General features: G+C 33.2%; 3 protein-coding genes and 1 long non-coding RNA gene across 5 annotated transcripts; 2 read left to right on the top strand and 2 right to left on the bottom strand.

The window, feature by feature from the left end:
- Positions 1-706: 706 nt before the first annotated feature.
- LOC142237743 (uncharacterized) lies at positions 707-1,218 on the bottom strand. The gene is made up of 2 exons (XR_012722564.1): positions 978-1,218; positions 707-920 (listed from the first exon to the last, which is right to left on the bottom strand). It is a non-coding gene; the product is annotated as an uncharacterized LOC142237743 (long non-coding RNA).
- Positions 1,219-1,799: 581 nt separating this feature from the next.
- On the top strand, positions 1,800-7,765 carry LOC142220405 (dnaJ homolog subfamily B member 12). 2 transcript variants are annotated; one of them, XM_075289519.1, is made up of 6 exons: positions 1,800-1,935; positions 1,999-2,466; positions 3,411-3,988; positions 4,059-4,174; positions 6,967-7,130; positions 7,199-7,765. In XM_075289519.1, the coding sequence occupies exons 2-6, from the start codon at positions 2,325-2,327 to the stop codon at positions 7,309-7,311; spliced, it is 1,113 nt and encodes a 370-aa protein (XP_075145634.1). In that variant the 5' UTR covers positions 1,800-1,935; positions 1,999-2,324; the 3' UTR covers positions 7,312-7,765. The 2 variants fall into 2 exon arrangements, with proteins under 2 accessions (XP_075145634.1, XP_075145635.1); XM_075289520.1 differs by having other exon boundaries at positions 1,818-1,935; positions 2,004-2,466.
- A 3,585-nt stretch (positions 7,766-11,350) lies between these two features.
- On the bottom strand, positions 11,351-11,990 carry LOC142220404 (huntingtin-interacting protein K). The gene is made up of 3 exons (XM_075289518.1): positions 11,775-11,990; positions 11,608-11,715; positions 11,351-11,530 (listed from the first exon to the last, which is right to left on the bottom strand). Exons 1-3 carry the CDS (start codon positions 11,925-11,927, stop codon positions 11,432-11,434), a joined length of 360 nt encoding a protein of 119 aa, XP_075145633.1. The 5' UTR covers positions 11,928-11,990; the 3' UTR covers positions 11,351-11,431.
- A 733-nt stretch (positions 11,991-12,723) lies between these two features.
- Positions 12,724-13,660, top strand: LOC142220403 (copper homeostasis protein cutC homolog). The gene has a single exon (XM_075289516.1). The coding sequence runs from the start codon at positions 12,848-12,850 to the stop codon at positions 13,637-13,639; it is 792 nt and encodes a 263-aa protein (XP_075145631.1). The 5' UTR covers positions 12,724-12,847; the 3' UTR covers positions 13,640-13,660.
- Positions 13,661-14,005: the final 345 nt, after the last annotated feature.

The raw sequence follows: 14,005 nt of genomic DNA, 5'->3' as shown, positions 1-14,005 counted from the left end.
GCGTTTTTTAAGGTAGCTTGGAGCGCTATTTTACAGGGAGCGATATTGGATTAAGTTGGTGGTGTTGCTTGTTTTTACAAAATAACATTTTATTTTTCCTTGGGCAATTGATCTGCTATTCCTTTGATCCTTTGTATAGTTTCGGAACAAAAATATGGTCCGTGTTTGATTTATAAACCCGCACAAATAGTTTTTAATAAATAAATTATTTCTTAATTCACATTGCAAATGGCGCCGTGCTATAAACGTCAGTTTTTCAACACGAAAAAACAAAGTATCACAAATGGAAAAAATTTCGCAAATTTTTCGCATTTTTTGGTTTTGTATGGAGTTTCAACGCGAAAACCGAACAGAGTACCGGCCTATATGCAAAAAAGCTAAAGAAAACTTCAAGCCTACTTTTACCATATAAATTCATTCGATAAACTGTCAATAAATTGTTTTGCATATACCCTGCCAACATTTTTTGAATTTGGGGACTCTTTTGAGAATCCCCACTACGTCGAAAACAATCATATACGACATCAAAAACTCGTCGGAAAAGCGCCGTCACTATTGAGAAGTTGTACCACGCCAAGTTACTACAAAAATGTTTCGCATGAGTGCAATTATTAGGTGCCTTTATAGATCAATTTAGAACGACGCCAATAAGGGACCCTCCAAACAATCAGAAAAAGTGCATTTTAAGATAGTTGTAAAAGAATCATTGTGGTCGAGTAAAACACGTTTGTTTAGATATTTATTAATTTGATTAAACATTTACAAATTCTTAAAAATATAACATTTATACCACTATCACATTACATTTAACATAATTTTTGGCATTAATGATGATGTTGAGTTACAAGTAGCGAGTTACATGTTGCTGCGTCTATCAACCAGTGTTTTAATTCCATGGAGGCAGCGTGTCTGTAAAATATCTGAAAAACAATCACTTTATTCCATTTGGAAAATCACCAAATTGTTCACCAATATACCTTTCACAATTTTAAGCGTATAATCTATGTTTTCAGAACTTTATTTTCGTTTTTATTTAATTAAAATATAACAAGCTGGTTGCGCTTGGCGTTTCACAAAAAAATGGCTTTTTAACAGTAGGGATGGCAAATTACTTGCCTGTACTTTTTGATGTACCTTTTCATGATGGTTGAAGTGACATTTACGAGTCTGTGGTAACGATGAGGTTGAAATGGAACTTTGAAATGCTGGCAGGGTAAGCATTAATCTTCATTTATAGGTTTATTTGTTTCAGCGACTAAACTCGAATTTTGTACTCATTTTTATACTACATTCGCACTAGACCAAAAATCGTCGTAAACGAGGATTTTGGCCGAAATTCTCCTAGATCTCAGTAGATTTGTAATGGGCAAATATCAGCTGGCTCGTAGAGGATTTCAACAAAATCTCTTTCAAAATCCCCTATACTGCCTTGTACAACTGTGGTTTTAGTACTAAAAATGAGCTTTTTGCAACCCTGCCCCAATTGTCCTTGTAGATGAATGTGTGTGTGCGTGTGCACATACGGGTTTGTGTTTGTATTGATATATTTACAAACAGCCGTCAAATCCTCAAATCAACGTAATCTCGTTATTTTGCCAGTCCGAACACGTGAGATTTGTAAAGAGATTTGAGTTCTAAATAGCGAGATTTCGTGCCTAGGGCGAACGTAGTATTAGTGGCAATGTTCCCCTTTTATAACTTGTGAGCCTTTTCTTCGTTTTCACGTGTAAAGCTACCCTAACGATCGGCTTGCTTTTGACAGCTATTAAATTAATCGCAATTATCGATAACTTCCATAATATTCGCCCCATTCATTCTCGAAACAGCTTGTCATCTCTAACTGGGGCATATCCAAAGGGTGATAATATGATGTGGATTTAGAAGAGAAGGTGAAAAATATTTTCTTGGAGGTGTTTTAACGAAAAAACCATAAAGGTGTAAAGATAATCGATAATAACAACATTTAATAAAACTAAAACAACTTTATTTTCATTTCAGCGAAGATTTTTAAAGGTCTCGCTTGTGCGTGATAGACCGACGAAGCCCCTGACCCAATAAAAATACACATATTAGGGGTTTATTACATTAGACGACGAAGTCGTTGGACATAAAGAAGATAAAAAAATACTGCACATACTACAACCATTTACTGTTGTTGTTTTTACCAGTGGGTCTGAGACTGTTTCGTTGCTGTGACGTCGGTTGTAGAGCACACAGTTACACACACACATACACACGCCACCCGAGAAGGGGAGCAAATATTAATTAATTAACAAAACAGAGGGGCCTAAACGTAACGCAAATATCCGGATTAAAAACATACAATGACGATCCATGAAGGAAATAAAGATGAGGCGATGCGTTGCATTGATATTGCTGTTCAGGCATTAACAGAGGGCAAGCTGGAAAAAGCTGAAAAATTCTTGTTAAAAGCTGAGAAACTATTTCCTACACCAAAGGCTAAAGGTAAAATATATGGAAACAAAGAATGGTGGTGGTGGTGGTATTATTTACCAAATTATTCCACTTTCTAAGTTCATAGTCCAAATTAAGGGAACATTCGTTAAGCTTTTTGTAAAGGGATGGAAGTGTAATAGACGATTGGCTGACATATTTTGCGTTGTTACTATATTCAGAACATAGAGAGACTGCAATGAAATATCGAATAGCTATCTGCAAAAGCATTTGAATGTAGATTTCTTTGGCTATCATGTCAAAATATGATTATAAATGGTATTCCAATGTTTGTCCGTTGGAATTACCTTTTCAATGCATCAGTTCCCAGCTGAACTTAGTTCGTCATTTTGTGCCAAATTTAATGTAGGACACATAGCTTTTGCACCATTTTACCTTTGCAATTGCAATGCAGTGGATTTTTTGCCGATTATGGTAATTTGACTGGAACTTTTACTTCCCTATATATACATGGAAGTAAACTAAAAAGGAGATTCTAGTAGGTTATCAAAAATGTTTGTATTTATGAGAAGTGTGTATGTTACTCCGGCTCAAAGTCCATAATGGTGCCAGGAAAAAAAATTTATTAGAAAAACTAACAATTATACCACATCCTTGTTGTTAAAAAAAAAAAGCAAAACTTGGATAACAGCCTTTTGGTTCATTGCATCCTTTTCCATCATGCACTCTAGGAGTTAGACCCTGTACTTTGACCTTAGAACTTAATCGAACTCCACTATCAATCAACGACCCCTTATCATAGATACCAGCAATGATAACTCAGTTCAATTTTGTGGTCACATTAAATTTTGGTGAGGCCATAGTTCCACAACCCTAGCCGAATGATTATTATATACCAGTCATTATGTCCCCCCTTACATAGTATGAATTTGAGGTTTTCATTTTTACAAAATATTAAAATTTGTCAAATTTTTTACCGCCTTTTTTTCTTCCAGCTTTGCTTTCCAAAGTAAAAAGTTTCCCCTCGAATTCGGGATCTTCAGCTTCATCGAATCAACGAGAGGACGACACCGATGGTGTGCGTAAACGTAAAAATTCAGATTCTCGTAGCTCTGAACCCAGCTATACAGCAGAACAATTGGAGGCGGTACGCAAAGTGAAGAAATGTAAGGATTATTATGAAATCTTAGGTGTTACAAAAACCTCAACAGATTCCGAGATTAAAAAGGCCTACAAGAAACTTGCTTTACAACTACATCCCGATAAGAATCGTGCACCCGGTGCTGTTGAGGCCTTTAAAGCTGTGGGCAATGCTGTTGCCATTTTAACGGATCCCGAAAAAAGGAAACATTATGATTTGTATGGTAGTAGTGAGACTCATGTTAGTAGTGGTGGTGGCGGTGGTGGTGGACATGGTGGTATGCGTAATGGTTATTATTCGACAAATGATTTTGGTTATTATGAAGTTAATGCCGAAGAGATATTCAATATGTTCTTTGGTTCTGGTTTCCCACAACAAAATGTCTATATGAGATCGAATAGACGTAGGCAGCAACAGAGAGAAGAACGAGAGGTAATGAACATGTTAACAAAGTCAACGATATGGAAATAACAAATGATATCTTATTTCTGTTTTCCTCTAGAATCAATCATCCTCATCAGCTTTGATTAATTTATTGCCCATATTGGTTTTGATTGGCTTATCTATGATGTCCTCATTCTTTATTTCGGATCCAATTTACAGTTTGACACCGTCGCAGTAAGTAGAAATATCCCCATATTAAAATTGGTAATTGGTGGGATGGGATTAGGCAGGTAAATATTTTTACCTTTCGCACATTTTATTCACAAAAGGCCAGGATAGTACAATCGGCCCCACACGATCACGGTCGCCACAGTTGATAGAATTCTACGAAAAATGGTAGATTTTTTACACTTTGGTAGATTGGTAGAGTTTGTTGTATTCTCGAAAAGACTGGCAATGGCTGGTACATCAGTCGATTGAAATATGGGTTATAATGAGACGTTTAGCTATTGATGGTCTGTGTTCGAATGCGTTATTTATGCTGGAAACTTTATTGATGGATATTTTAGTAAATACTTTATTAGTCTGAGGAGAAATAGAGCCTCTAGTGTCGGGGTAATTTCCTGATAAGGGATGAATTGACGTATCTTGCCTTGTATTCAAGACCCAGTAAATTCAGGTATTTAAACATTGCTGACTGGGGTATGTTGATGACTTGGGCCTATGTAAACTGAGGCGTGTTTCGGAGTATTGAAATGAAATGCTCTCTTTGTCGTTCAACCGCACTGGTGAAAACCTTCTCGAATATGTTCCCTTCGGCCTTATTTGAGATGTTCTATATAGTGGTCCACAACCTACCTGTATCCTAGTGCATTAGGTGCATTCAGTATTTGTTCCACGGCTTGTTTTAAGGACCACGTTACACTAATTAAATATCCAGCGAATTCCTCAAGCCACTTGTCGTATAGAAAGTGTATTCAAAGTTGATCTGTTGGGGTTATACTCCTCTTTACCTGTTAGAGAATCTTTCAAAGTCGCGGTGGTATTTAAAAGTAACCGTCTTTTCATGAAATGTGCGTGTCGGTGAAATTTCGCTCGCCCGAAGGACCATTTATGGTCTAGTGGGTGCGATTTCTAATATCGGAACATGGGTAATAGACTTTTAATTTACTTTATTCTTTTGTTTTGAAAATTGTTTAAAAACGAATTTATATGTTTGTCAAAATCCATTAACCTATTTTTTTATTTTGAACAAAGTCAATGAATCGAATTCGAATGAAAATATCGAAAAAATAGAGTTCGAAATTCGCAGTCGACTGCGAAATATATCGATATTCGGAATCGAAAACCGCTTAAGTTTTGATTGGCTACATTTTGTTAAACCTAAATTTTATAGACTTGTATTGATGGACTATCTCGATTTCTTCGCCATATGAAAAATATATTCTTGCGATTCCGATTATAGGAATTATTATTATGAAATCGACTTTTGACGTTTGTCAAAATCGTTTACTCGATTTTTTTATTGTGACCAAATTCGAATGAAATTTTCGAATTTCTCGTAAAGTCGAAAGTAGACTTTTTATACCCTTCACCAATACTGTGGTACAGGGTATAATAAGTTTGTGCATTTGTATGTAACGCCAAGAAGGAGTAATCATAGACCAACCTTTTAGTATACGGATCGGCTTAGAATTAAATTCTGAGTCGATTTAGCGATGTCCGTCTGTCTGTCTGTCTGTCTGTCCGTCTGTCTGTCTGTTGATGTATTTTTGTGTGCAAAGTACAGCTCGCAGTTTTAGTCCGATTGTCCTAAAATTTGGTATAGGGTCCTGTTTCGGCTCAAAGACGATCCCTATTGATTTTGGAAAAAAACGGTTCAGATTTAGATATAGCTGCCATATATATTTTCCACCGATCTGGTCATAATTGGCGTGTATATCAACCGATCTTCCTCAAATTCCATACATTCGAATATTTTATGAGTCTCGAAAAACTTGCAAAATATCAGCCAAATCGGTTCAGATTTAGATATAGCTCCCATATATAGCTTTCGCCCGATTTACACTCAATTGCCCACAGAGGCCAATTTTTTGCTCCGATTTAGTTGAAATTTTGCATAGGGAGTACAATTAGCATTGTACCTATGCGTGCCAAATTTGGTTGAAATCGGTTCAGATTTGGATATATCTCCCATATATAGCTTTCGCCCGATTTACACTCATATGACCACAGAGGCCAATTTTTAACTCCGATTTAGTTGAAATTTTTCACAGGGAGTAGAATTAGCATTGTAGCTATGCGTGCCAAATTTGGTTGACATTGGTTCAGATTTAGATATAGCTCCATCCATTATATATGTTTTTCTGATTTCGAGAAAAATGGTCAAAATACCAACATTTTTCTTGTTAAATCGCCACTGCTTAGTCGAAAAGTTGTAAAAATGACTCTAATTTTCCTAAACTTCTAATACATATATATCGAGCGATAACTCATAAATAAACTTTTGCGAAGTTTCCTTAAAATTGCTTCAGATTTAAATGTTTCCCATATTTTTTTACTAACATTGTGTTCCACCCTAGTGCATTAGCCGACATAAATTTTGAGTCTATAGATTTTGTAGAAGTCTATCAAATTCTGTCCAGATCGAGTGATATTTAAATGTATGTATTTGGGACAAACCTTTATATAGCCCCCAACACGTTTGACGAATGTGATATGGTATCGAAAATTTAGATCACTAAGTGGTGCAGGGTATAATATAGTCGGCCCCGCCCGACTTTAGACTTTGCTTACTTGTTTAAAGTTAGACAAATACAAAAGTTGACTTTTTAATTCTCATTTAAAACCCCAATGTCAGGCATAATAGGTCTATGGGTATATACTGAACCCATCTATTGTCACCCTTGAGCGCAAAGAGTTGTATTTTGCGCTCAAGGGTGACAATAGATGGATCCTAAATTTTAACATTTTTTGCTTGAAGACTAGAATTTATTTAAATATTACTCTCTTTTCTTTTTTTTCAGTAAATATTCAGTAAAACGTGAAACCAATTCCATGAAGATTCCTTATTATGTTAAGGATAACTTCTATTCGGAATATCAAGGTTCTGTGGGACGTTTAGAGGAATCTGTAGAAGAAGACTTTATAAATCATTTGAAATTGTCTTGTAGTCGAGAACGAAACTATCGTAAGTGATGCAAAAGCAAAAATATATTCTATATTTTACATTTTAATTATTCCTCTTAACATTTTTAGGTGATTCTATGTTAGCTAAGGCTCGCAGTTTCGGTGATCGTGAATTGTTCCGTAAGGCTCAGAATATTAATATGCCATCATGCGATAATCTTCAAAAGTATTTGAATACATAGTTTAAGCCCGTGAGAAATTATTATTAATTAACAAAAAAATCATGAAATTTTTAATTTAAAGTTTTAACATCGTATTAATGCCACCCTATCCGAAGGAAGCCCAGTATCTTTAGTGTGAGACCAAAATTGTTAACTTTAATTTTAAAAAAATATATATTTTCACTTTGAAAAGAGCGTTTGTTTGACGCGTGATTGACGATAGCGGTGGTATTATGTGCAATCAACAGGTAGAAAGGATAAAGAACAAACAAAAAGAAGAAGAAAAAAACAAACAATTGTAGTTCAATTTAATATGACTTGTATCGTGTCGTGTTAATCTAGGTTACCAAAAGAATTATAATATTTATTAAGAAAATTCGGTAGATTTCTCATACATACAGAAAAATTTCTAATACATATGGATATAAGTTATTTGCATCAATAAAAACGGAATTTGAGACATGAAAATATACAATACCACATCATTGCTTCATAAAAGTGGACACCCACGGGCGCCTAAATTTTGTCCATATTTGAGAGGTGTCGACTTATAATAGGTTAATTTTAATGCGATAATATACCAAACGTCTCATGGAAATTATTCACTTTTGAGAGGTTTTTGCTTTTAAGAGTGTCCAAGTTTGAGATATGTCACTGTAGTCTCAATTTAAAGCTATAAAATGGGGCCATCGGATATTTAAACTTCGACTGATGTTTGGTTGTAACCACGGAGTAATATTGTTCTTATGATAGATATAGATAGAATAGGACAGCAGCTCATATTCGACCATTAAAGTAGAAGAGACATCCTATACACAACAAAGGTTCAACATTCTCGAAATTGATTGCCAAATATGACGGACACTGTCATAGATTTTGGATCCTGTATCCCTCACAATATTATGAATTAATAATAACTTTGGAATGGCACTATCATTTGAGTGAAAATGTATTGAGGGAAAAAGTAGTGTAACACCAGGGCAACATATTTTTGGCGAAACGAAAACGCCTTTAGACTATTCAGTCCATAGTGATACCAAATTTGGTGAACTTCTCTCTTATCACTGAGTGCGGCCCTATTGCATGTTAAGCTCAATTTTCCTTTTTATAGTCGAGTCCGAACGGCGTTCCACATTGCAGTGAACGCACTTAGAGAAGCTTTGAAACACTCAGAAATGTCACCAGCATTACTGAGGTGGGATAATCCACCGCTGAAAAACTTTTTGGTGTTAGGTCGAAGCAGGAATCGAACCCACGACCTTGTGTATGCAAGGCGGGCATGCTAACCATGGCACCACGGTGGCTCCCAAATGATTCTATTTATGTAGTTTAGACGTAATAAAAACAAAAATACTTTTCCAATCTAAGGATTGTAACGATAATCTAAAAGTACACTTTCCAAATTTGAAAAAAGTCGAAAAATGTACACATCGACATTTTTAAAAAGTCGACTTTTGACTTCGCGATTTTTTTTTGATGAATTGTCAGCTTGTCTTTTTCTTTTTTGTTACAAATTTCCTCACTATCGAAAGTCGATGTTGGCTAACATAAAACTGTGATTAATCGATATGACACGATTTTCTAAAAACACCAATGTCGATTAGAATTTCAAGATTAAAAATGTCGTCTTCAATTTTTTTGGATAAAAAATCGATTTTCAACTTTTGTATCCCCCGAGGGATTTGGTCGAAATTTTCGACACCAACCGTTTATGATACAAAAATTGCTCTTATGATACTCTTGTATCAGTTAGAGACAGGGTTGCCATAGCTGGTAGAATTCTACCAAAAATGGTATTTTTTTACTGTTTGGTAGATTGGTAGAATTCTTGCTGTTTTGGTAGATTATGCAAAATAGTCCTCTTCAGTTAATAGGTAATTCACAAATTTTCTACAGAAATAAAATTTTGAGAAAATTTTCTATAGAAATAAAATTTTGAGAAAATTTTCCATAGAAATTAAATTTTGAGAAAATTTTCTATAGAAAAAAAATTTTGACAAAATTTTGAGAAAATTTTCTATAGAAATAAAATTTTGACAAAATTTTGAGAAAATTTTCTATAGAAATAAAATTTTGACAAAATTTTCTAGAGAAATAAAATTTTGGCAAAATTTTCTATAGAAATAAAATTTTGACAAAAATTTCGATAGGAATAACATTTTGACAAAATTTCCTACAGAAATAAAATTTTGACAAAATTTTCCACAGAAATAAAATTTTGAGAAAATTTTCCATAGAAATAAAATTTTGAGAAAATTTTCTATAGAAAAAAAATTTGACAAAATTTTCCATAGATATTTTTGAAAAAATATTCTATAGAAATAAAATTTTGACAAAATTTTCTACAAAATAAAATTTTGACAAAATTTTCCATAGATATATAATTTCTATAGAAATAAAATTTTGACAAAATTTTCTATCGAAATAATATTTTGTCAAAATTTCCTACAGAAATAAAATTTTGACAAAATTTTCTATAGAAATAAAATATTGAGAAAATTTTCTAAAGAAGTAAAATTTTTACAAAATTTTCTAGAGAAATAAAATTTTGCAAAATTTTCTATAGAAATAAAATTTTGGCAAAATTTTCTATAGAAATAAAATTTTGGCAAAATTTCCTACAGAAATAAAATTTTGACAAAATTTTCCACAGAAATAAAATTTTGAGAAAATTTTCTACAGAAATAAAATTTTGAGAAAATTTTCTCTAGAAATATAATTTTGAGAAAATTTTCTATAGAAATAAAATTTTGACAAAATATTCCATAGATATAAAATTTTGACAAAATTTTCTATAGAAATAAAATTTTGACAAAATTTTTTATAGAAATAGAAATTTTGACAAAATTTTCCATAGATATAAAATTTTGACAAAATTTTCTATAGAAATAACATTTTGACAAAATTTTCTACAGAAATAAAATGTTGAGAAAATTTCCTATAGAAATAAAATTTTGAGAAAATTGTCTATAGAAATTAAATTTTGAGAAAATTTTCTATAGAAATAAAATTTTGAGAAAATTAAATTTTGAGAAAATTTTCTATAGGAATAATATTTTGACAAAATTTTCTATAGAAATAAAATTTTGAGAAAATTGTCTATAGAAATTAAATTTTGAGAAAATTTTCTATAGAAATAATATTTTGACAAAAATTTCTAGAGAAATAAAATTTTGGCAAAATTTTCTAGAGAAAAAAATTTGGCAAGATTCTCTATAGAAATAAAATTTTGACAAAAATTTCTATAGAAATAAAAGTTTGACAAAATATTCTACAGAAATTAAATTTTGAGAAAATTTTCTATACAAATAAAATTTTGACAAAATTTTCTATAGAAATTAAATTTTGAGAAAATTTTCTATAGAAATAAAATTTTGACAAAATTTTCTAGAGAAATAAAATTTTGGCAAAATTTTTTATAGAAATAACATTTTGACAAAATTTCCTACAGAAATAAAATTTTGAGAAAATTTTCTACAGAAATAAAATGTTGAGAAAAATTTCTATAGAAATAAAATTTTGAAAAATTTTCTATAGAAATAAAATTTTGGGAAAATTTTCTAAAGAAATAAAATTTTGGCAAAATTTTCTATAGGAATAAAATTTTGAGAAAAATTTCTATAGAAATAAAACTTTGACAAAATTTTCTAGAGAAATAAAATTTTGGCAAAATTTTCTATAGAAATAAAAAGTTGACAAAATTTTCTTAAGAAATAAAATTTTGACAAAATGAGATCTTTTTGTTAGGTAGGTTTTTGGTAAAATGTTCTCCAAATTGTGGTAGATTAGCGAAAGCACCCTAAAAGCGCCATCGATCCCTGGTAGGATGGATAACAAGATTTCAGACACCAATGGTCGCTATTTGAGTTCCCGGCCATATTTCTAAATGTGGTCATAGTACCAGACTCGCTCATAATATCAGGCAATGATGCGATATTGAATGCCTCCCCCAAGTTTCTAGAATATACGTTAAATTCCTTTGGTCTTACCCACGGTACAATTATTACAACTAGCCTATAAGCCAAAGCTTTCACATGATTCGTAATAGCAGTAGTCAGCATGAATTTATCTAAACATTTTATTGAAACTTATGAAAAAATAATTAAAAAAAAAACACAGTAGAGCAAATTTGATGATGCTCTTATGATGCTATAATGGCTTCCAGAGCAGCTACAACATCTCCTCTTTGTTCACGTAATACTTTCTCAGCTTGTGTTCTGCTAATAAGCATTTCATTCATCTACAATAGAAAGATAATAATAAGACTTTTAGAAAAAAAACAGCCCTATTATTCCAACACACAGTACTACCACTTACAATCAATTCAATGTCTTCTTTTCTGACTTGAACTTTTTGCAGTTCCATTTCTTTGGCCACTTTTAGCTCATCCTCTTTTTGCCGCTGGTTACCAAATTGCTCGACAGCCTATAGAATGAAGATATTATGGATTAATCCATAGACAAATGCTACATTCGACTACTCACACTGGATATATTGGCCGTGGAAATTTCTTTTTCTTCTGCATAGTCTGTCACTCGCTCCAAATCGGCAGCAGCATAGCCATCATGTTTGGTTTGTTTCTTTTGTTTTTTATCCTGCACCTCATCCTCAGTACCATTGATTTCGTGGTCAGCCATAGTTATAGTAACGATACAGAGTATAAAATAAAAATGTGCAAATCTTTAATAATTAGTGATTGGAGAAATCTATGACGATTAAAGTCGATATGTCATAATCGATAAGTTGGCTCTGCTGCAAGGTGAAATTATCGGTTTAATGGGATCTTTAGAATGGGAGAAGTTATGTACAATTTTCGTATGCAGTTCGTCTATGAAAATTCTAATGAGCTCCCCAAACCATATTCGAAATAAAGGAACGGCATTCTTTTTATGTTAGGTTAGGTTTTGTTGCAACCCGTCACTTATCAATGAGTGCTGCCCGATTATATGTTTTGTTGAATGTAATGACAAGGGACCTGCCGTGAGTGCGAATGGAGTTTCAACATTTTGAAAAGCTTTGAAACAGTGAGAAATGTTAATAGCACTACTGACAGGGGATAATACACCGGTGAAAAACTTTTTGGAGTTTTGTCGAAACTGGGATTGAACGCATGACCCTTTGCTAAACAATGTTTTTACACTGGAACATAAGAAGATTCATTTTATTGTAATTGAAACTATATCAGTTCATGGCTTCAAATTACAAAATCGAGCAAATAAAATAAAAATAAGAATCCGCCCTCGTTGCAGTCGGGTCTACGGCCCGGGGCGGACACAGGGTTTTCAACCCTGTCCAAGGACTGCAAACCCCCATTTGGAGTATGCTTATTTCCCGAAAAACTCGAAAATACCAACTCCAAAGGGCTACAACAACAACAAAATAAGAATCATTCCATCTGTAGGGGCCATTAGAGAATTTTTTTTTTTATCGATTTCTTTTGCAGTGGCAGAGGGAAACTAAAGCCCAAGGCAGAGCCTGTGAAAGATAAACAAAATTTTTGGAATTTTATATTTACATCAGAGAAACGAAATAAAAATCCAACAGACAACCCGGCGAAATGCAAGCTCACAATGATATTAAACTGGAAGTTTGTGTTGATTCAATAGCATCGGCAATTGCTGCCTCGGAAGGTGGGGCTAGCAGAATTGAATTATGTTCGGCTCTAAGTGAAGGAGGACTAACTCCCTCAGTGGGTGTACTCAAGACATTAAAGAATCTTCCCCTTAATATACCTATTTATTGTATGTTGAGGCCACGACGTGGTAATGATTTCGTATATACAGAATTGGAAATGAGAGCAATTTTATATGATATGGAACTGCTCCAAGAGAACGGAGCAGATGGATTTGTTTTTGGCTCATTGACGACAACGCGTGAAATTAACGTGGAACAATGCCAGCAGATATTGGCTAAGGCCAAAAATCTACCAGTAACTTTTCATCGTGCTTTCGATTTAACAGATCCGGCAAAAATGCATGACACTGTAAAGATATTGATTGAATTAGGTTTCCAAAGAATATTAAGTAGCGGCTTTCGACAAACAGCTACGGAAGGTATTGATTTTCTGGCTCAGCTTATAGCAAAATATCATCGTGAGATTATAATAATGCCGGGGGCCGGTATAAATGACGCCAACCTTGAGGAGATACTTACTGCTACCAAATGCTATGAATTCCATGGTTCGGCCAAATCATCATTGGCTTGTGTTGAAGATGCCACCGATGGAAGTTCGTCGAAAATGGAGTGTGATGTTACTATGGGCAAACAAGATATATTACCATATGATATTTGTAATACAAATGTCGTTCGGAAACTTGTGGCTATCGCTAATAGCATGGCTGAGAAATAAAAATTAAACTAGATATAGAAATTTTTGAAAATGCTTTAATTACATTGGGTGAAGAAAATCATTATATTGTTTAGTTTCGCTGTGGAGTTGTCTATTACCACAGAGAGCCTTATCATATTCACTAGAAGACAAAAGGGAATTCTACATTGAAAACAAATTTCTTAATCTGCTCGTGCAATATTTTGTGCGAAATGATTAAATTTAATTCTACCTTCTAAGGTGTCCGTGGAAAATCCAAAATGAGTAGAAAATTAATTTTTAACTGAAAAGGTGAATTAGGGAGATATAAACTCAAAAATTAGAAATATTTTTTAATTCGTCCGACTCATATATAATGTTATTGGGTATTAAGTCCGAATCCTTAAT

This window comes from Haematobia irritans, chromosome 1 (genome assembly GCF_050003625.1).
Source record: "Haematobia irritans isolate KBUSLIRL chromosome 1, ASM5000362v1, whole genome shotgun sequence".
NCBI lineage: Eukaryota > Metazoa > Arthropoda > Insecta > Diptera > Muscidae > Haematobia > Haematobia irritans.
This window is presented reverse-complemented; position numbering and strand designations above follow the sequence as displayed.

Coding starts and splice junctions, on each gene's coding strand:
- LOC142220404 (XM_075289518.1), bottom strand. CDS start 11,927: ATGGCTGACCACGAAATCAATGGTACTGAGGATGAGGTGCAGGATAAA. Junction 11,716..11,774: donor CCACGGCCAATATATCCAGT/GTGAGTAGTCGA, acceptor TTCATTCTATAG/GCTGTCGAGCAATTTGGTAA. Junction 11,531..11,607: donor AAGAAGACATTGAATTGATT/GTAAGTGGTAGT, acceptor TTTCTATTGTAG/ATGAATGAAATGCTTATTAG.
- LOC142220405 (XM_075289519.1), top strand. CDS start 2,325: ATGACGATCCATGAAGGAAATAAAGATGAGGCGATGCGTTGCATTGAT. Junction 2,467..3,410: donor TCCTACACCAAAGGCTAAAG/GTAAAATATATG, acceptor TTTTTCTTCCAG/CTTTGCTTTCCAAAGTAAAA. Junction 3,989..4,058: donor AACAGAGAGAAGAACGAGAG/GTAATGAACATG, acceptor GTTTTCCTCTAG/AATCAATCATCCTCATCAGC.
- LOC142220403 (XM_075289516.1), top strand. CDS start 12,848: ATGCAAGCTCACAATGATATTAAACTGGAAGTTTGTGTTGATTCAATA.